Below are 21,143 nucleotides of genomic sequence, written 5' to 3'. Positions count from 1 at the left end.
GGAACACCATAGAAAAAGCCATGCTGTCATTTGGTATCAAAAACCTTTGACATTTTGAGATTTCTGCGAGAATTACATTTTTCGGTGATTGGATGGCGAGCACTTCTGTTCTGTAAACTGCTCAGAAACCCCCTTATTATCAATCTACCTATAGGGAAGCCATCCATCCTCTGAATGCTCTAGGTCTCTAGTTTGTGGCTGTAACATTTCATGAGGCTGTGGTTATCTCAGAGGTCACCACAGCTCATTTTATACAGTGAGGTCCAATTTTAAAAAATGGTTTCACTACAATGAAATGGCTTCTATAGAGAATAACATCATCACACATGAATACAATTGGGCTCATTGGATCCACAAGAGTCTCAGCTTTACGTTGGTACCCGTTTTATGTAATTCAAGACTGTTTAGGGTCTTGGAGGGATACAACAATACTCCATTAGATTTACATTAGATTACAAACTCTTTACGAAGTATGCATTAATAGAAAGTGGTACCCAGTACTTTAATGTTGGAGCTGGTTGAGGTTACTGGTTGAGAGCTACTTCCTTAAATGCTGTTGGGACATTTGTTTTATAACAATGCATCACATTTTCTAAGCCCCTTATACTAACACTGATCCACGCTTTCATTTCCTCCCATCTTGATTACTGCAATTCACTCCTCTACAGTATTGATGCTAGCTCCATCAATAGACTCCAACTGGTCCAGAACGCCATCAACCAGACTTCTAACACACACCAAATCCAGGCACCACACCACCCCAGTCATAGAAAAACCTCCACTGGCTTCCTGTCGCTCACCGGATCAACTAGCCTACAAAATGCTGGTCTTCACCATCCATCAATTTTCCAATCCCGCTTTAAGACCACCCCAATCCTCTTTTTGTGTCGTTGTCTGTTGTTTGTCTGAGCACCGCTCTTTAGTGTAAAGCAACTTTGAATTCTAGAAAAGCAGATTTAATTTATTATTATTATTATTATAATTATCATTATTACTTTATCTGATATGTAACATATTAATCTGCAGAATAACTAGTAACTTCAGCTGTCAGATACATTTAGTGGAGCAAAAAGTACAATATTTCCCTCTGAAATCTAGTAGAAGTATAAAGTCAAATATAATGGAAATACTCAAGTAAAGTACAAGTACCTGAAAGTTGTATTTAAAGGTCCCATATCATGCTCTTTTTCAGGTTCATACTTGTAGTTTGTGTCAATAAATGTTCTGAGTTATATTTCACCACTGACAGTCCAAGACTAAACGGGAGTTTCAATCAAAATGTTGGTGTCACTGTTCAGGTAAAGATGTCTCAAATGTGACTTTGACTCTCATAGTGGATGATTTAAAAAAAAAGAAGTAAAGTTTGAACATATACAGTATGTTACACCAACCATAAATGTATAATTTTTTAGTGCTAATGTACAAGAATATACAGATGAGGAACATAAACAGATGGACAGCATGACGAAAGATGCTAAATATACCAATACATTCAACCGAAGTTTTGAAATATCCATTTACCTTCGCTATGATATGCTATGAAATGCTATGGAGCTTTCAATCATATCACATGATCTTCATCAGCAGACGGGAGTTGAGGTCCAAAGTCCACTCTTAACCTTAGAAACAGAGAAACATATCTCACCACAGGGCCCATTGAGTAGCCGGTCTTGAGATTTCAATCACATCACATGATCGTAATCATATTAATTACACTGATATTGTGGATTTGTGAAGGACGAATGACTGAAAATGTCATGTTAAAAGTTTGAGTTCACAGCGAGTCAGTCTGAGTTCACCGGAGAATGAATTATGAATTGAGTCTGGTGTTATTGTATGATTGGAAGTCCATCCATGAAAGCAACAAGCATCAAAGCAATGCAGACACCCCAGGAGGATATTTCCAGTTTCACTTTAAACACACACAAAAAGCAAACGTGTCAAAGGTTGTAAGAAGTATTATCAAATCCTGACAGATTCTCCACTGGGGTCGGTCTACTGGTGGTCTCAGGTGCTTTTCACTCTACTCTTAGATGTGCCGACACTCCTGAGGTGCATTTGAATACAAAAGGGAAGCTTTCATAGCAGAGTTCCAGCTCTCTCATACCAAATAAGAGAGTGTCATTTATGATTCATGAGCATCTTCCATTATCAAGTATTTTCAAACCATATCTGCCGCCAGGAGAAAGCTATTCTTTACCAAAATATCAGAGATAGACTTTCAATCTGTCCTCCGTTACAGATAAGGCCAACTCCGTCAAAGTCTAGTTTTTCAGGCAGAAACAGCTGTTGGAGTATTGTCTCCTATCAGGTATCCAGCAGATGAAAAGTAGATTCATATCACTTCTCTTGGTGGATTAGGTCGGACCAAATGAATCTGATTTTAGATTCTTATTGAGCTTTAGGTCAAATCTCCGTTTCAATCAGGGGTCTCAATGCTTTTTCACTGAAATCAGCTCACAGAGGGAACAAAAGACAGAGATAACTTCTTATTTTTCCCCAGTGGCTTATCGCTCCAAAGCATATGGCCTGTGCGATAGGTCTGATCCCAGGTTGCTGGGTAACACTTTCCCTCCAAAAAACACACTCACGATCATTGTGACCCAGTCTGACTGCTGCTCCAGACTCATACGCTTCTGGAAATGTAGCTATTTGCTGACTGATTTAATTTAATATCACATTATAAAGTAATTCAATAGTTACTATTTCATTTGCAGTGATTGACGGGAGGAAAAACACACTCCTCTGACCTCCGTGTGTGTGTGTGTGTTTTTGCAGACAGGTGTGCAGTCCCGGGACAGATTGTGTGCTATTGTCTTTGTAAATCTACACCTGTTCTCTGACAGCTCAGACAACACAAAACACACTTTAAAGTGGTGCACGGCAGACCAGAACCAGACCTGCTGTGCTGCTGGGAGACCTGAAACATGACGCCCTCTCTGAGATGCCTGCAGTATGTCATGCTGTGTCAGGCAGTGAGACTGGCCTGGACTCATGCAGGAAGGCTTTATTAGTGGAGGTCTCCATGCAGATATTAGGTTACAGGCCAGAGTTTCACCACTGGAGAACCATCATCCCCCCCCCGAGACAAGTTTCACTGACATTTCATCGCTGCAGAACCTGTTGACTAAATTATTTTTAAAAGGGGTTAAGATGAGGCCCAAATAAAACCCCACTGATAATGCCAATCATGATGAAATTGAGTTGTTTCCATCTCAGTTTGAGGGCTCTGTTGCCAAGTATTTGAAAGTATGACTTGGACTTGCAAAAAATGACTTGTGAGCATCTATGCTTTTTAGTTCATGAAAGTATACTTTGTGTACTTTATCTTATAGTTCCAAGGATTTATGTATTACATAAAAAGACTTGCTCCTTTTGCTATTTGACTTGATGACTTGGGATGAGATTAAAAAAATAAATAAAATGTGTTGTTCTCGTATGCCTCCACGGTGAACGGATAATTCAAAAACTTGATGAATTGAAGTAAATTCATATCAAAACATCCTTTTACAAACTCTCACAAACTTTAATAGGCGACTCTATCAAAGAGTAAGCACAACCACAGGCCATGTATTCTTTTCTGTAGACCTATAAGGCAAGAATACTTAATTATACTTTTCAAATATAAGTATATCTTGATCAAAAGATTACATAAGTAAGGCCTATAAGCCAAACATACTTAGAGGATGTTTTCAATATGAATTTATTTCTAAAATTGATTAGAGGATAAACCCCTTGAGATGCACCATCTCGTTTTCAAAGAGAGTTCCTCAGGCACAAAACATAGAAGTTAAACATTTAAGCACATAAATAATAATAATAATGATAATAAATTAAACAAAAACGTAAATTCAACAACAAAACAATCAAACAAGGACATACACAAGGCTCTCACTCCATCCCATCCCAAACCACAACAACATAACATGAAAATAATACAAATAATGATGAACATAATAATAAAATACACGTAAAAAAAGAAGGTTATAAGTTAACATACAAAGTACTTTTGGTTGTATGCACAAACAAAAATCAATAAAAATCAAAAAAAAGAGAAAGTATGTTTTGAGAATTAGCGACCTCTGCTGGTGAGGATGATGATGATGACACACATGGATGATGATGATGACATACATCAATCACAGCTGCGCACAATTAGGCCAAATTAAACCCGCACAACAACATGCGCAAAATAAACTCCTAGAATGTAAAAGATGGTTGAAGTTAAACTTGAAGTCAAATACTTTATTAGTTTATGCAGGTAAAGTACGGAGAGTCTGGGCTGACCACCAGAGAGAGCAGGAGTGAGTCAGCAGGGAGAAGTTTCCTTCACTCCTCAGAGCAACATCTCATCTCATCTCATCTCATCTCGTGTGGAGCGAGAAGTGGCGCAGCCTCTCGAGCAGACCGGTCAAACTTTTTTTTTAGCTCACTCTCACACTCTTTCATGTGCTCAGACTTGTAAAATAACTTTTGAGCGTCTCAGGAAAGTTGTCCTGTGCAAAACGATGTGCGCTGCCTGCCCGACTCCCTGCGCGTAAAAGGACCCAACCTAACAACTTTCCACCGGGATGGAGTCGGAGCAGACGAGTCGTGTTGGAGGTGAAGGTGTTGGAAGTGGAGGTGAAGGTGTTTGTCAGAGGGGATGCGGGCTCATGCTGCTGTCCGCCGACAAAAAAGCGGACCACTCCTGCGTGGACGCGCTCCGCACCGTCACCGACGCGCTGGAGGCAAAGAGCGCCACTTTGGAGCACCAAACCCGGATGGCGAGGCTCAGGTGGAACCGGAGAGAGCAGTCTCTGCTGGCACAGGTGACCACGCTGCAGAACGAGGCCCAGCTGGCGGCTCTCAAGTACCAGAGAAGACTGCACCAGCACATGCTGCACATCAGCAGCATCGCAGAGCAGGTCACCGGCTACTACAAGGTGAGGGTTTAGGCCATTTCATGTGTGTGTAGCTGAGTCAATATGTTGGTTATTTTTATAATTTTTTTAAGAAATGCTACATATTACATATTAAATATTACATTTAATTTCAGGGAATATACATTTTATTTTTTTTAATTTTATTTTCAGCTTTTGCTGTATTTACTCATTTAAAATACACTTGTAGCTTCTGCATTTTATTATGTGCACATATTTTATTTATAACTGTATTTTGTTATATGTGTATACTGCACAAAATACACATAGGCAAAGCATGGACAGCTTCTGTACTAGGGACTGAGAAAGAGCCTGCCACTGTGTGTGTGTTGGCCCTGTGCTGCTCCTTATAGAAAATAAAGGTGCAGATCCTGATTCCTGGTCTGAGTGGTATCCTTCAGTCTACTAGCAACCATTCTACAGCTGCCAAATGTGCATGTGGTGCAATCACATCTAGGCTAAATAACATGAAGGAACTATGATTTATGGTTTCACTGGGTGTCATATGTAGCAAAACATGACAGGCTGATAAATTTAACATATTTTTTGTGTTTGTTTGCTGAATTAGAGAGACGTGAGAGGAACAACTGACATGCAGAGCCAGATATCTGATAAAGCAACATGTGCAGAGGGAGAGCAGCTCAAAGCACCTGAGGTAAGAAGAGAAACACACTCACAAAGCTCACAGCTGAGCTGGTAGTCTTTTCTAGTTACTGCTGGTAAAACACTGACTGATTTATCACGGCTCATTCATAAAACTTTTTAGCTTGGTTGTACTTATCCAAAATGCCCAGAGGCAGCAGCAGTGTACATGCCTTGTTCTTATCTGTCAGTATCTCTAGCGTTGGAGCCCACTGAGACACTTCCCATTGTTGTTGATATTAGGATTTTTTTAAAAGCAGCCTCTTCCTTCTCTGTTTCACCTGCTGCCTCAGCTCAGGCTGAACCCTGCTGCCAGACAATGCTTTGTGTAAATGTTGACTTTGGGATCATCACAGTGAAGACAGCTTATAGAAGATAATCTCTCCGCACACTGGGTTTGTCATTTGGCGTGGTGTGTTCTCTTTTCTCACAGCGAGAGTGTGTGTTTATGGAATGGATTTTATAAATATCAAGTTCAATATTACATATATACTGGAAAAACAAAGTTCGGAAACTTGTGTTTGGTGGATTATTTCTCTGTTGTTACAATGCTAATTGGCATTGTATTTTACATCGTTGGAAAGCCTGTTTATTTACCTTCGCAATGATGTCCAACTTGCAAGGATCATGCATTTGTGGGATGAGCAGCACAGCTGATTATGTGGGTAGCGCCCAAGAAAAATTTGCCAAAATGCTCTGCCAATAGTAAACAGTGTATTCTCCTGTTGGTGTTGACTCTTGTTTTGAGTTGTTTGGTGGATTGGATGATTGAACTCTATCAGTAACAATGAACAAACAAGACATAATGGCAATTTTACACTTTATTCATTTAATACACCGTCAGGAGCCTGAGTAGCGCTGGAAGATCCATACGCAGCCACAACAGCCTGGCACCTCCTCCTCATGCTGGTCACCAACCTGGTCACACGTTGCTGTGGGATGGCGTTCCATTCCTCAACCAGGATTCATTGCAGGTCAGCCAGCGTGGTTGTGTTGGTCACTCTAACACGTACAGCACGCCCAAGCTGATCCTACAAGTGTTGAATTGGGTTGAGGTGTGGACTCTTGGCAGGCCGTTCCATTCTCTCTACTCCCACATTGTGGAGGTAGTCTGTGATAACCCTGGCTCTGTGAGGGTGAGCGTTGTTTCTTGGAGGATGAAGTTAGGTGCCAGATTGTGGAGCTATGGATATGGGTTTTTGAGAATTGATACAGTATCACAAAACATAATATCGTGATACTCAATATTTTTCATATTTTCTTACACCCCTACTATATATAATTGTAGTAGTCACCTGTGTATGTATTTGCCAGCAATATGTGATCACCTCAGTGCCGTGATTAGAGCTTTGTCACAGTTTCTGTGGAGGAATCGGTTTATGTCCTACTTGTTTTGTTCATCCTTCTTCTAAAGTGGTCTTTGTCCTTTTTTTCTTTGGGTCTCAGCTGATCTAATGTCATTGTCTGTTTAGTGTCCTACCTTTTTTTAGAAAGTTTGACGTCAGAACACCTTATCACATTTCACCTACAATCACTGCCTCTTAACCATAATCCAGCCTTGAAAAGAAAAATGGAAACCAAAACTTTCTTAGGAGAAAAATCAGATGGGATTTTCATTGATGTTGTGCTCTATATTAACCCATTTGTGCCCGAAAACTATATTTAGTATGATAAGGAAAATGCCACAACATCTGTTCTGATTGGTCAAAAGTCTTGAAATCTAGTGCGGACATACTCTGGGCAAGTATATAACAGCACAACTTATCAAACAACAACAAATCACACTTTTATTAATAGACAAAGTCTCGATTTTTGAAAAATTAGGAAAAAGCATTGTGTTTATTAGATGTTTTCCATATGCAATATTTTCTTAACACGCCATGTGTGCATATCTTTGATATTCAACTTGTTATGAGTTCATAGATACCAAATACTTGATTGTGCTCCTTGTAGTTTCTGAGATACAGACATTTTCTTATCATACTATATCTAGTATTTGGACACATGGGAGGGACTACTGTTTTTTCTTAAAATATAATGAAGTCTATCGCAAAAACAGTAGTCCTATCATGTGCCCAAATACTAAATATACAGTAGTATGATAACAGTTAGACTGATTTTGAAAATGTCTTCACATGTATGCTTCTGCAAGCCCAGATAACACTTCCACCAAAGGGAAGTAAAAGTTTCAGTTCCAGGCAAAAATGGGTTAAATACAAATTTTGGATTACAGTTTATACAAACGCTATATGAGTGAGCATCTCCTAGAGGTGCTCTTTTCAATGCTTTGAAAACCCCACATGGAGTATGGGCACTTTGCCTGCTGTAGCCATGCTTGAATGAAAAATGGAAATGACCAGAGAACAAAACACTCACTTTTGATGTTAACAGCTTGTATTATATGTTAATTGTCGCCTGTTTGCTTCTTGCATAATGTGTTTGGAGTATGTAATTGATGGGCTAACCTATATGGACATTTCTAGCTGCTCCTCAGTCTTTGTTAAATTTATTAAGCCTCCCCATGTGGCTGCCAAATCTAATAATGGCTCTTGTTTTAGTAAGCTCACAAGGTGGCGTAAAGGTAGTGTTATTAACCGTCAACCATTAACTCTGTTGTGTTTGGGCTGCTGCTGAGGGTGGGTGGGTTTAATCGAGGTGACGGTCATATAAAGTGTCTCTCTAATTGCCTACAGCATGCTGTGAGTGCAACAGAGACTCACTTTTGATTAATGTGGAAAACTGTTCAGCCTCCTCTGCCAGCGCTGGGCAGAAACGCAGCGAGCATCTATTTTCAGCTCGCGTCTAAAATCTCCACTCTAATGCCTCTTTAATAGTTTTCTCACTCTGTGTTTTGCTTTCCAAATGGATTTTCCAATACTTGAGAGAGAGAGAGAGAGAGCTGGGTTGCAGTTCATCAAACAAAGTTTTACAGTTTAGTGGAAACCCTCTTTGTTGGAATAGTGATGGGCTTTCTGTCTGTGTAGACAATAGACGACTAGTTAACACCCTGGTAGCAGTGATGGATTTTCCCAATCAACGTCCCTTTGTGTGGTTGGAAAGCTTAATTGACCCTTTAGTTACTGTTACGCCGGACAAGCTTTCCGTTCTAATTTTTTAAACAATTGTTCCATGATTTCAGACGGCGGTAGACAAAAGCAGGCTTCTTATTACTAGCTGTAGACAATCCATTTTGTAGACTAAAATCCAACTATTGCTAGCAGACTTCAGCTCTTGCTAGCTAGCTTTCTAATATATATTAGCTTTAACTTGTGAGTTGGTTGAAAACACAAGTCCCAGACTTGTTATAAAACAAGAAGCCTGTAAAAGATTTTTTTTTAAGTATGCACTACCAGGCTAAAAGTCAGTAGCCTCACAAGCTATGTAGAGGACATGGAAATAGAGGTGTAGGTTGGCTATTTAGCCCTCATATCATGGTTCAGTATGATAATAGACTGTAGGCTCGTTCCAGATGAGTCAGGCCTGCGCATAAGCGATCACCGGCGATCACCGCACAATGCATGCCGGTTAAATTTGTGTCCGACTTGATCCCGACTTGCTCTGACGTCATGCACGCATGGGCAACGATAACCTCACGAGATCGAGGCAGCTGCAGTGTTTAGAGCCGGGCGCCGCAGTTGCTCTCCACCGACTGCAAGACCCAGGGAATGATGGGAAACGCCTGGCTGTCGCCTGAACAAAGAGCTGATTGGCCCTTAGTTTTAACAACAAACACCACGTGTTGTAGAAAGTCCGAACTGTCTGTATAATTGTAATATTTAACACTATATTGTAGGCTCTCATGTTGTGCAATGAAGGTTTCATCTGTTAACAAATTATCTAGTGTGGTTGATAATAATAATAATAATAATAATAAATGTTATTAATATAGCACTTATCAAAACAAGCAATTACAAAGTGCTTTACAAGGCAGACAAAAAGAATAAAGAAAATCGAAATAAATCCGAACGTGGTCTGCAAACTACAAGTGGCCTACAGATCGGATCTGACAGGATGTGACTTTTTCTGTGACTTCCTGTAAATTCAGTGAAGGCTGCTGGAAACGTCTGGAAACTGTCCGACTTGACCACAGCTTTTTGTCATCTCCCCCTGCTGCTGCTGCAGCCTGATCTCGTCCACTTTCCAGGCGAGGCGAGGTTCATCTCGAACAAGCCCAGTTATTTTTGCTCTAAAAAAGCTCTGTTTGGATGCTTACTATGGAAACACATACAAGCAATACAGAGGTTAGATTTATGCTTAATTGCTCCCATTTTCAAGTAGTATGTTTCACTTTTACAAGAGAAAATGACTTGTGGGATTTGGATTAGTAGATGAATTTTGCAAACGCTGTCTCGGCTAATGAGGTTGGCTGGGTTTGCTGAATAAAGAGCAGGCCAGAGCTGCTAACATTACCCTAAACTTTGATATAGTAGCTTAACTTCCAGGACCGGCTCCCACACCATTGGTAATACTATATTACACAATTGTGCCAGTTCTGAATGGGAGTTTTTTCTATTGCAACCTCACAAAATAATGTAGTTAGCCATAATGATATGCTCTTATATTTTGGAACTACTGTGCTGTATGTATACTGTAAACACAAATTTACAAGCCTAGCATCTAGATGCTCCCTGTCAGGGAACAGGGGGATGAGGGGGAAACTCTCAGCGGCTGGAAGTTGGCTGGCAATCGGCTGGCAGGCGAAATTCTAGGTGGCTGCATCTGTAGTGAGCTGGGCATGCTAAAGTTTGCAGCTTACAAAAGAGCAGAGAAACAAACTTTTTATCCTTTTCCTAACATTCTTGTGTTTTGGTTTTGGAAAAGCTAAAAAACTCTGTAAATGCTATGGATGCCGACTTTTTCGGTCCCGATAGCGATACCAGGGCTTTGGATGTCGGCTGATACCAAGTACCGATCTGATACCAGTGTTTAATTAATGTACAGTCTGTTATGTGATAGGCAACATCAGGCTTGACTTAAACATTGCTTTCCTAACTTTGTAAAACAAATTGTGGGCAATGAATACATGGATATAAATGTATTTAATTGTTCTTTATTATTAAAATAATAACTTGTACACCAACAAACTTAAAAATCTTCAAAATGAACAGGTATTACAATTCAGGTGTAAACATTTTAATGCAGCAACAAATTGGTCAAAACTTAAACAAGTATTAAAATTTCAGTATATTGTACAGTATGTAGTATACAGACATATAATTGAATTGAATAGATCGGCCCCATTATCACCGATATCCGATCCAGCTATTTCAGTCAATATCAGCCCGATATCCGATTCGGTATCGGTGTATCCCCAGTAAATGCTGACTATCAGTCCTACTACAGCCCCATGCACACCGCTTCAGTATGTTTAGAAATCCAAAGCGTTACAGGCCTGTTACAGTTGCTAAGCTATGATTTGGCAATTGCTGTTGAAGGGGCGGGTTTGGCCAACTATCCATTGATGTGCTGGTCGGCTTAATTAGTTGAGTTACATTTTGTTTAATGGTTTCATGATATTGCCCTAGTAGTTTGTGGACAATGACATTATTGTTAAAAACATGAACAAAGAAGCCTCTGAGTCTGTTGTTGAAGTGGCTCCAGCAGCTAAGCAGTTCCACAGATGCCAGTTTTTCTTTATTGTCAATGATCGTGATGGCTGCTGTAGAAAACAGCTTGCTGAGAGCTTGTTCAGTATTGTGTGTGAGAGGAGAGAAACATGGAGATCAACTTAATGCGATCCACAGCATATTTTCCCATGTATCTCAGAGATGTACTGATCTAGATCCAGCTGATGTGTTCGCTGGGCTGACAGTGAATGCCGTCGGTGTGTGTGTGTGTGTGTGTGAGTCAGCCTGTTCTGCTATGTTGCAAAGGGATAATGGAAGCACGACGCAGCACTGAAACGGTAACAGGATTAGTCACCACTGCAAAAACATAGTCGTCTCCATTTGTCCATGTCATTTCCACCGTATGTTTGTTTAAAACCAGATGAATACACAAATGAAACCACAGTCCCACTCCTCTTGTCTGCAGCCAACATCCTCCAAATCCTCCAAATCCACATCTTGGAGAAACTAAGGAAACATTTTCACGTAATTCACAATGTTCTTTTCATCATTCATTACAGAAGCTGTTGAAAGTGTCTACCACACAGGAGAGTAAAAATCTATTTCGTTGCCTGCGACACTTCAGTGAAGTGCTATTGACAGAAACAATGGGGCCTTTTTACCTTTTCTGAGTGTGAGCGTACAGTAGCTCCAGCTAATTCTTCTTTTTGTTCAGATGAAGAGAAACGAAAGGGCGAAGGAGTGGGTAGCACACAACTTGAGTATCGGTCTCATCAAAATCCAATCTTGCGTGACAGTCGGCGACGAAAGCAGGCCAGTCTGTTTGCTTCCATAACAAAAGATGACAGGAAAAGATTGCTTCGAGAAAAGATAGATTTATGACCTCTGCTTTCTTGCCCAGACTCAACCACAAAATAAAATGATAAACAAGTGAATATATTTTTCCCATTGAAGTCGGGTGTTGGTGCGGTTGGGGAGAAAGAAAAAGTCTAATTTAACTACCTGAGATATATGGAAAAAACATTTTTTATATGTCGCTGCAAACAAAGGCAGATGTCTAATGGCCAAATCAGTTGGGTGCACAGTTGTACACATCTTTTTACTGCTTGTCTAGACGGCTTTATAGTCTCCTTGTGCTCCAATTCCCCAAAGCACTTTGCTGAAAATGGAAGAAAACGGTGTATTCAGATGAAATAGCATAAAGTCATTGGTTTACTGCTCGCTGTCTGTTTCCCTCACAGCTGACAGATCAAGAAAATGGGATTGGTGGATATGGAAATTGAGTCGATCAGACGGTCTCTTTCAGCTGCTGCTTGTCAGGGTGTAAATATGGTGCTGTCGTGTCCTCTGGAGGTGTTTTCTCTACCTGTTCTGCTCTGTTTGGGACGGCATTTGCCCAGAATTTACATGGCAGCTGTTTATCCTTCTCCTGTGAGAGAGGGACCGCCCTGCTCGCAATTTCCTATTTCCTCTCCAATTCGACACACACACATGTACACACACAAACACACACACACACCAAGCTGCTAAAACAAACTTCATCTTGCATTAATTTAGATTTATATCAGTTAAGATAAATTAGATTTAGATAAGCACTTAATTATCCAATGCCTCTTTAGCAGCATTTAGACTTCTTGTTTAATGTCTTATTCCTGCTTATCTCCATGCATATTTATAGGAGTAGTTTCATAGGTGTTGGTTTGGCAAACATGTTGTTTTTCCAACCTCTTGGCAAGCGGCTGTGTTTGCTAATAAGGCAGATATTGAGATTAGGATATTCCAGATTCCAAGGTTGTGGGTTTGGACCTACCGAGAGCAGCAGCTGTAGAGTGAATCATGCACCTTTTTGTGGGTTTTGTCCACAGCTGTGAACGTTGGTTTGTGTGTGTTTGCATGTATTTGCTTAAGTAGCCCAGGTCTGTTGTTTTAGGCAGGAGGTGCGGAAAAGAAAACTGTTCCTCTAAAGACCACCACGCTCGTAAAAGAGGAGCACTCTGGGTAAATTTGTCCCTACCTGCTGAAAGGCCTCTTTTTGAACGTCGGTGGGATGTTAATTAGTTTAGTCTGCGGCAGGTTGGAGAGTAAATCATCGTGACCTGAACTGTTTTGATTTTCACACTTTCGTGTCAATTTATGTTCCAAATTAGATGCATTGAAAACATCTGCAAATTAAATGCACAGCTAGATTACATAGCAACCAGCAGCAGCAACAACATGGGTTGCTGGTTTATTCGATACACCTAGCTAATATTAATGCAATCTAATACAGCAGCCTGCAGTCAATACTTCCTCCATAAAGGTTATCATTTTTAAGGGTGGGAATCAGCAGAGGCCCCACAATACCATATCACGATACTTTAGTCACGATAAGATCTTATTGCGATTTTAAACATTCAACGATATGCTAAGTATTTCGGTAAGGTATATTTTGATTTCTTACCTTTTTTTTCAACTACAAATTATGCAATTTGTCAACATCTGTTTCATCTAATAAGAAACAGTTTGCACTCTGTTCATGTCGAAGTTTTCATTCACATATCTTGAGGTCAGAGGTCAAGGGACCCCTTTAAAAATGGTCATGCCAGTTTTTCCTCTCAAATGTTACGTTACTTTGGAGCGTTCTTCCCGACAAGCTAACATGACATGGTTGGTAACAATCGATTCCTTAGGTTTGTAGTTTTATATGATACCAGTATCTTCACTCTAGCTTTACGACTGTGCTCGCTACAACATCTGAAACACAGAATAGCATTGGATTGTTGAGAGGTTAATAGTTTATATAATAAAAGATCAATACTTGACGTCTGTATCGATACAAAATTGACATTTGCTGTATCGATTATTTTCCCAAACAACTATCAGTTTTTGTTGAGGGGGTTCCTATATTTACTCTTAACTCATTTATATAAATGAGGTGGACAAAATATTAGAAATCAGTATAATGCACCACTATTCAATAATTCAACAAACAGAGTAAAGTTTATCTTATCAGCTCTTTATTTATCATAATACTAAGTGTAGTACCCGTAAGTTTTGTTTGTCTTTTTTGTTTTTCTGACCAAACAATTGATCAATTCATACAGAAAGAAATCAGACTACTAATGAATAATGAAAACAATTGTTAATTTCAGCCCTTACAATCCTAGCATCCAACAAATAGCTATGACTGTGTTTTGACTTTTGTGCAGCTTTAGTTTGTGTTTGCATCTGACAAACTTTATTGGTGTACTTCTTTGAACACGTGCTTCTTTGTTACAATATGGTCCCAGTATCGACTTTTCTCTCTATCTGCGGACAGTTTCTCTGCTGTTTTTCCCAGGAACAAGGTTTGAGCAGATGTCCTTGTAGTGCAGCTCAGTCCTGTACTGTAGCTGCGCTCTCAGGTGTACAGCAGGAAGCACTCGGTGACGGGAGTGATTCATCATCTCAGTTATCCAGGAGGAGAACGCTTGGCTTTATTCACACCTTAATGGCTGTAGGCCGCCGCTCTCTGCTGCTTTTCTGTGAACTGAAGCGAGAGCCTCCAGTTCAGGATTCATCAACCAACATCTGGAAAAGAGCCTATAGTGTCAAAGAGGCTGTAAACTGGGAGACGGAATAGAAACTGATGAACTTTCCAGGTCACTTCCTAGTGTGGTATTTTAAAAGCTCCCACTGCGTACATGTAACTGCTTATTTATACTCAGGCACACGCACATAGATTCATACATGTATGAACAGGCAGAAATTTGTAATATTACTGTATGTGCACTGTTCTAACACACATACACTTATTATACTGTACACAGCTGGCATAGATGATGAATACCCCCTACCACACTCATAACTGATGTCACGGAAAGCTCCACTGTACACGAGAGCCTTCGTGCAACGAAAAGCTCTCTTTTGTCTCTCAGTGTGATGAGAAAATGTCTTGTTGTGAAGTTGATTCACCAACTAAATATCTGTGGTCCAGTCTAGATCCAGTCACCCCCTCTTTTCCCATCTCTACCTCCACTGGGGGGTTCGGTTAGTCAGTGACCTGATGCCTTTTGAACTTGCACGGATCTACTGATTTCCTCTAGTCTTGATAAACATGTGGCTTAACCTGCAGCTGTTACAGGGAGATTACAGTGAAAGCTTTGAGTCAGCATGTACACAACCAGCTGCACGTGTACACACACACACACACACACACACACACACACACAGCAGTGGCCACTCTATCATCATGGCTCTCCACACAGCTTGTAATGAGTGTAAATGAGGTGAGGTTGTGGCTAGACCTTCCACGGTGAGAGCTGAGAGCCGGTGCTCTCCTACCAAGTTAAACCCAACATGGCCAGTGCCAGCATCATGGGAGGGTTATTTTCATTGTCAAATATTCTACTAATTATCTTAATAGTTAATCAAGTAATTAGATAAGAAGAATCTATAGTGTATTTTTAAAGAACCAGAGTAAATATGAGAAATATGACCAGCAGTGTTGTAGAACTCGAGATCTGTCTCGGCCTCTAGACCACTTTTTTGAAAATCTCGTCTCAGAATCGACTCCGGATTTTATTTCAAGACCATAACTGCGGGGGATTATCACTAAAATGCCTGTGTGCATTGTCTGATTTATTTGTTAACATCATTACTGTTATTGCTCATAGAAAACAAAGGGAAATTCCCACACATAAAATTCACCTCCGCAACGCTGTTTGATTATTTTATGAAGACATCTCTCATGGTACTCTTATACATGTACACATACAGTGTATATATATGGCAATAAAAGTGGTAAATGAAGAGGAATCTTCATTTGCTTTCTGTGGGTGTTTTTATGGGAATGTGGATCTTTCAGATCAATTTGAGGAATGTGCGGCAGCTTCTGGTTTTCATATTCCACATTTTATCTTAAGTGTGTCATACAGTGTGGGATGCGCACTGGTCTGGTCTTGGCCTCGACTCAGTCTCGCCCTGCCTTGGTCTTGTCTCGGTCTCGCCCCCCTGCTTTGGTCTTGTTTCGGTCCCAAACCCTCAAAGTCTTGGTCTTGTCTTGGTCTCGATACAGTCTGGTCTTGGTCATGACTTGGTCTTGGTTAAGGTGGTCTTTACTACAACACTGATGACCAGGTCTCTCATAAAGTTCCTAAATGTAGATACTTTATGTAATTACAGCTTGTTTCAAATTAAATGTTTGTAGAAAAATTACATAATCCGTGTGAAAATTGTTGCAAAGTAATGTGTTTTTTTTTTTTAACCCATTATTACCTCCGCCAAGGAGGTTATGTTTTCGGTTTGTTTGCCAGCAAGATTATGGAAAAACTACTGGCTACTTCATGAAACATGGTTAAATGGTGTAGCATGGGCCAATAAATATGTCATTAAAGTTTGGAGTGGATCCATATCACAGAGCGGATACACTAATTATTTTTCACTTTCATTAAGAGACCAAAACTGTTGTTTGTACCAGGCTGTAAACACGTTTATTTCTGCTGTAAAGTTGGGCCTTTTTAACATGGGGGGGGGGTTCTATGGGGATTGACTCACTTTTAGAGTCAGCCTCAAGTGGCCATTTGAGGAACTGCAGTTTTTGGCACTTCTGCGTTGGCTCAATTTCTCATCACCAGAGTTTGCTGCTTGGCATGGCCTTGGCGGAGGTCTGCGCTCTCCGAGTGCCTTCGTAGTTCTCACTGTGTTTGGGTGACATCGTGGTTGGATTGTTTATCAGCCATAGTGTTGTTTTTTTTTGTGATGCTACCACTAGGAGTCACCAAAGTCAGAAATGTTCAGATCATACACATTAGAGCTTTAAAAGGAACACTGGTCACTGGTTCTCCTTGACAAAAACAGCATATATTAACACAATAATGTCTACCAACAGTCTGTGCACTGATGAAAGAAAGATTTAATTTGAATCAAAGACTTTCATCGGTCACGGTCACTAGTACATAAATCAACTTAGAGTAGCCTAGCAGCCAGCACTGAGCTGTTCACACGTTTATTGTCAGTAAAGCCTGAACCCATAAAGAACTGTGGCCTTCTCACTCTGTTGAATCCATTACAGATAATCTGGAGAGTTTAAAATGCCTCTGTGGATCATGTTGGGCGACACATCACGGCCTTTTGTCAGAGAGGACCGTGACATTACCTTTGGCCTTTCACTGGAAGTGCAGTATCATCAAAGCACCATGCCTGCCGACTGTATTTACTGCACATTCATCTGCAAACTGAATTAAGGCTGCCTCTGCTTTTGTCGACAGGAGGATTAGGACTTAATTACATCTGGGCAGAGGCTGCCATATAGTCAGAGAAACAACTGTACAGTGGGGGACTGGTGCAGTGCATTAGGGAGGTGTTGAGGAGAGGGATAAGCCTGCGTAATATCATGCCAGGTGCGTCCAGGGTATTAGCAAACACTGGCACGGCACTGTGCGCTTGCCAAGACGAGGGATCAAAACAAGCCTAGCCCTTTGAATCCTCGCTCTAGTTTCATCTTGAAGGCCAACACTCGCCTGCGTCGGGCATTGTTGAGTGGAAGAAAACTGTAACATTTAGTTTTAGATCTGCATACACAATGCAGGCAAACACACACACAGGCAGATTTTGGCAGAAATTGCTGGTTGGTTTGTCAGCCAGTTACCTATGGTGGTATCTTATCATGCAGACAGTTTGGGTTTTCTTTGTGTAGATTTGAAGATTTCTGTCTTCATCCCAGTACAAAGGAGGACTTCGGACTTTTGTTTGTGGTCCACACAGCACTGAAAAATGATTAATGTCCTCTTTCTTTTGGAACATTCACAGACCTCACTGTGAACAGCTTTCACTGGGACATTTTTCATAAAAACTGTTTACAGCAAGGCAACACAGTACCTGGACAAATTACACCAAAACTATTGGTGTGTCTAGAAACCAGTAGAGGTAACCTTTAATGAACAAGACTAAGAGTGTATAGCCGTGCCTGGAGCTCTGTGAGGCTTTACTTATCCACAGCTAAATTACAGCACTAGCATTTTATCATGCTAACAGTGAGATAATGTCTACAAGCGGATGTTTAGCAGGTATGTTTACCATGTTTGCCAAATGCCATCTTAGATTTTCATCTTAGACTTTATGAACGGCTTTGGTTCCCGAAGTGAATTTCCCGTTCATTTACTCCACATATAAAGAGTTTTAAACATGGAACCAAGCCAACTAGCTACGAAATTAATTGTGACCATAAAACATTTAATTCGGAGCAAAACACATTGGGAAACAAAAAAAAAGGCAAAGGTACAAGACTGATTACATAATTATTTTAAGAGTGAAGGAGCTACTTATCCCATAAACCATTGCAAATGGAGGAATCTCCCGAATAACATTTAAATGTATCGTTGTCGTCCCAAAATGAAGACAGATTCAGCAGCTGTATGCCTTATTTCTCACCTCAAATTTTTTCAGAAACATATATTCGGTGAACTATTTTAATATAAGAGAAAGTTTGTTGCCGCCATGTGGGCCCAATTTGAAATCCAGAAGCAGACCACGGAGCACTACGTAGTAGCGCGTAGGAGCATATACACTTACCAATCAGAGTGCTGCTGAAGACACTTTAGGATTGTGGGTAGTGTAGTACCTTTCCATGACATCGCGAATAAAACATGTTTTTTTTTTTAACAACGTTGATATTATATGGACTTGTGGCTTCTACAGGAGCATAAACCATCATTTCACAATCTCGTAGCTTGTGGTAAGTCTACCTTGGATGGTTACGACATTATGGCAAATAACCAAATCCTCAATTCAGAATATGAATGGGACTTTCACTTCCCGTACCTCACTGTTGAGCTCCGTTAGCACTAAACACGAAGTACAGCTGATGGGAACGTCATTAGTTTAGCAGATATTTAGTCAAACCAAAGTCTAAACTTTGACCTGATGGCGCTAAATGAAAAGTTAAAGGATCAGCATACTGTAGTTGCATTACAATTCATCCTGAGGGGAACATGAATGTGTTTACCAAATTCCATGGTTATCCATTAAATAGTTGTTACCAATTCCAAAATGTGAACCTCATGGTGGCGATAGATGAAAAGTTTGGGAATCACCAAAGTCGTTGCGATTCCTTCTCTAGGCTTCATGAATGTTTGTACAAGTTTCATGGCAATGAGATATTTCAGTCTGAACCAAATTGACCGCCTGGCCAACCAACATTGCCATATTAAAAATGTAAAAAATAATAATGAAGGTGATTTCAATATTTCTGTTGCATTCTGGACAAAGTGGAGTTCCTTCCTATAAAGATGGTTATTACAGATTGTACCACCTGTCTGGATTGTCTTCACAAAATAGCCAAAATAACAACCACCGCTCCTCAATTTCTACCTCATAAAAACTCTTCCTCTTCCAGCAACGTTACATTGTGAATATGAAATTTTATTCTGTTATTTCAGGCTCAAAGACTCATCCCATTATTCCATAATAATATGATAGGAACAACAGCAACATTAAATCTCAAGTCTTCCTCATCACTGTGAATGAGGCTTCTTCCTGTAATAGCCAGAGAGTGGTGTTTGCCCGTTGTAGCGTGACCTCTTAGGAACTAGTTAGAGACAGGCTCAGAGAATTATTTCTGCTGCCAGATAGAGCTGTTTAATTCTTTTTCCAGTCATCGCCTTCATGTTATTGCAGGAATGGAGAAAGGAAGCTCTGACTGATGTGTTTTTAATTAGCCAAATGGGCTTGCAGAGAATTGGAGTATGAATATTCATTGTGATCATTGTTGTCCTACAGAAAGAGCTGAGTTTTAATCATAGTAGTTTAAATATCTTGAAAGGAAAATAAGTGTTGCAATTAATCATATTAAATGTTCTTTTTTTCAGTCAAGCACATATTTGAAATCATAGAAGTCATTTCATCACCATTTACTACATTATCTACAGTATTTCTAGTCTCAACGATCATCATGTGGGTTTATTGATAGCATTATTCACTTACAGGAACTTAAGTCAAGTCTCAGATCTTGTAATTAGAGTTTCAATTAGAGTCTCAAGTCCATAAAGGAAAAGCCTCAAGTAACAAGTCAAACACAGGTCTTTCAGGTCCCTGAGTGCTGGCCATTAAAAAGACAACTGGCACTGGAACATATTGTTACAGTAACTGAGACCTTTCAATGCATTAGCCCTAATGATCAGTCGTCATGGAATTCATTACACGTTTGAACACCCACAATACAATGGCAACTGAAGAAACTCAGTTGCTGATTAGGACTGTGTGATGCTATTGAACGCTCCAGAGCAAGTGGACCTTGAGTTGAAATTGTTTTACCAATTAGCTGCCATATTTATTACTAATTTGTTTTATCACTTTGTGAGTTTATCAGGTTGAACCTCGAGGCTTGATAGTCAGGTCTGTCTCCAGTATATTAATATGGTTGTGCTCAAAGGTAGATGATATGATATTTCTATACCACTTAGTAGAAGCTCATTGTCGGGCTTCCCTCAACACGCTGCCCGTTCGTCACCATGTCAAAATTTCATCACAATTCCAGTAACTGTGGAGTTTTCTTGTGATGTTATATTTCCATTCAGTATTTATGACCAAAACAGATTGGGAGTGTTCCTGAAGTCTAAAAATGGTGTTAAATGCATTTCCTTCCACATAAAATGTTTTTATTAGTACTTGTTAGTGCATTTATTGGTGTGTAACTGCCACCAGTTTTTGAATAGAACAAAACCTTCAGCAGGGATGTGTCTTGTGTTGCTGCATGCTCATGCACGACAGAACGGGGAAACCACTCGTAAAAACAAGTGGGAAACCTCCAGGTCTGAAATGTGAAGTGCATTAAACCTGCATTCTTTCTAATAGCCAGCAGGGGGCGACTAAAGAAGACCGATTATATAGAAGTCTAAGAGAAAATTGATTTATTACCTCAGTAAACATTGTAAACATGAGTTTATGGTCTCATCACTAGTTTCAAGTCTTCTTCAATACAGCATGATGTTCATTTAGTAAATTATGGTCCCATTTAGAGTCAAATAGACCATAAAGCAGGGTATGCTTTAGGGCG

At 40.1% G+C, this 21,143-nt stretch overlaps 1 protein-coding gene across 1 annotated transcript in view; it reads left to right on the top strand.

Moving 5' to 3' along the window:
- The first annotated feature begins 4,264 nt into the window (after positions 1 to 4,264).
- LOC141765972 (PDZ domain-containing RING finger protein 4-like) overlaps positions 4,265 to 21,143 on the top strand; it is a 144,662-nt gene continuing 127,783 nt past the window's right edge. The window contains exons 1-2 of the mRNA XM_074632356.1: positions 4,265 to 4,925; positions 5,491 to 5,577. Of these exons, the coding sequence (XP_074488457.1) occupies positions 4,572 to 4,925; positions 5,491 to 5,577 (441 nt within the window). The 5' untranslated portion in view covers positions 4,265 to 4,571. The remainder of the gene's footprint in view (positions 4,926 to 5,490; positions 5,578 to 21,143) is intronic.

Source organism: Sebastes fasciatus, chromosome 4 (genome assembly GCF_043250625.1).
Source record: "Sebastes fasciatus isolate fSebFas1 chromosome 4, fSebFas1.pri, whole genome shotgun sequence".
NCBI classification, from domain to species: Eukaryota; Metazoa; Chordata; class Actinopteri; order Perciformes; family Sebastidae; genus Sebastes; species Sebastes fasciatus.
This window is presented reverse-complemented; position numbering and strand designations above follow the sequence as displayed.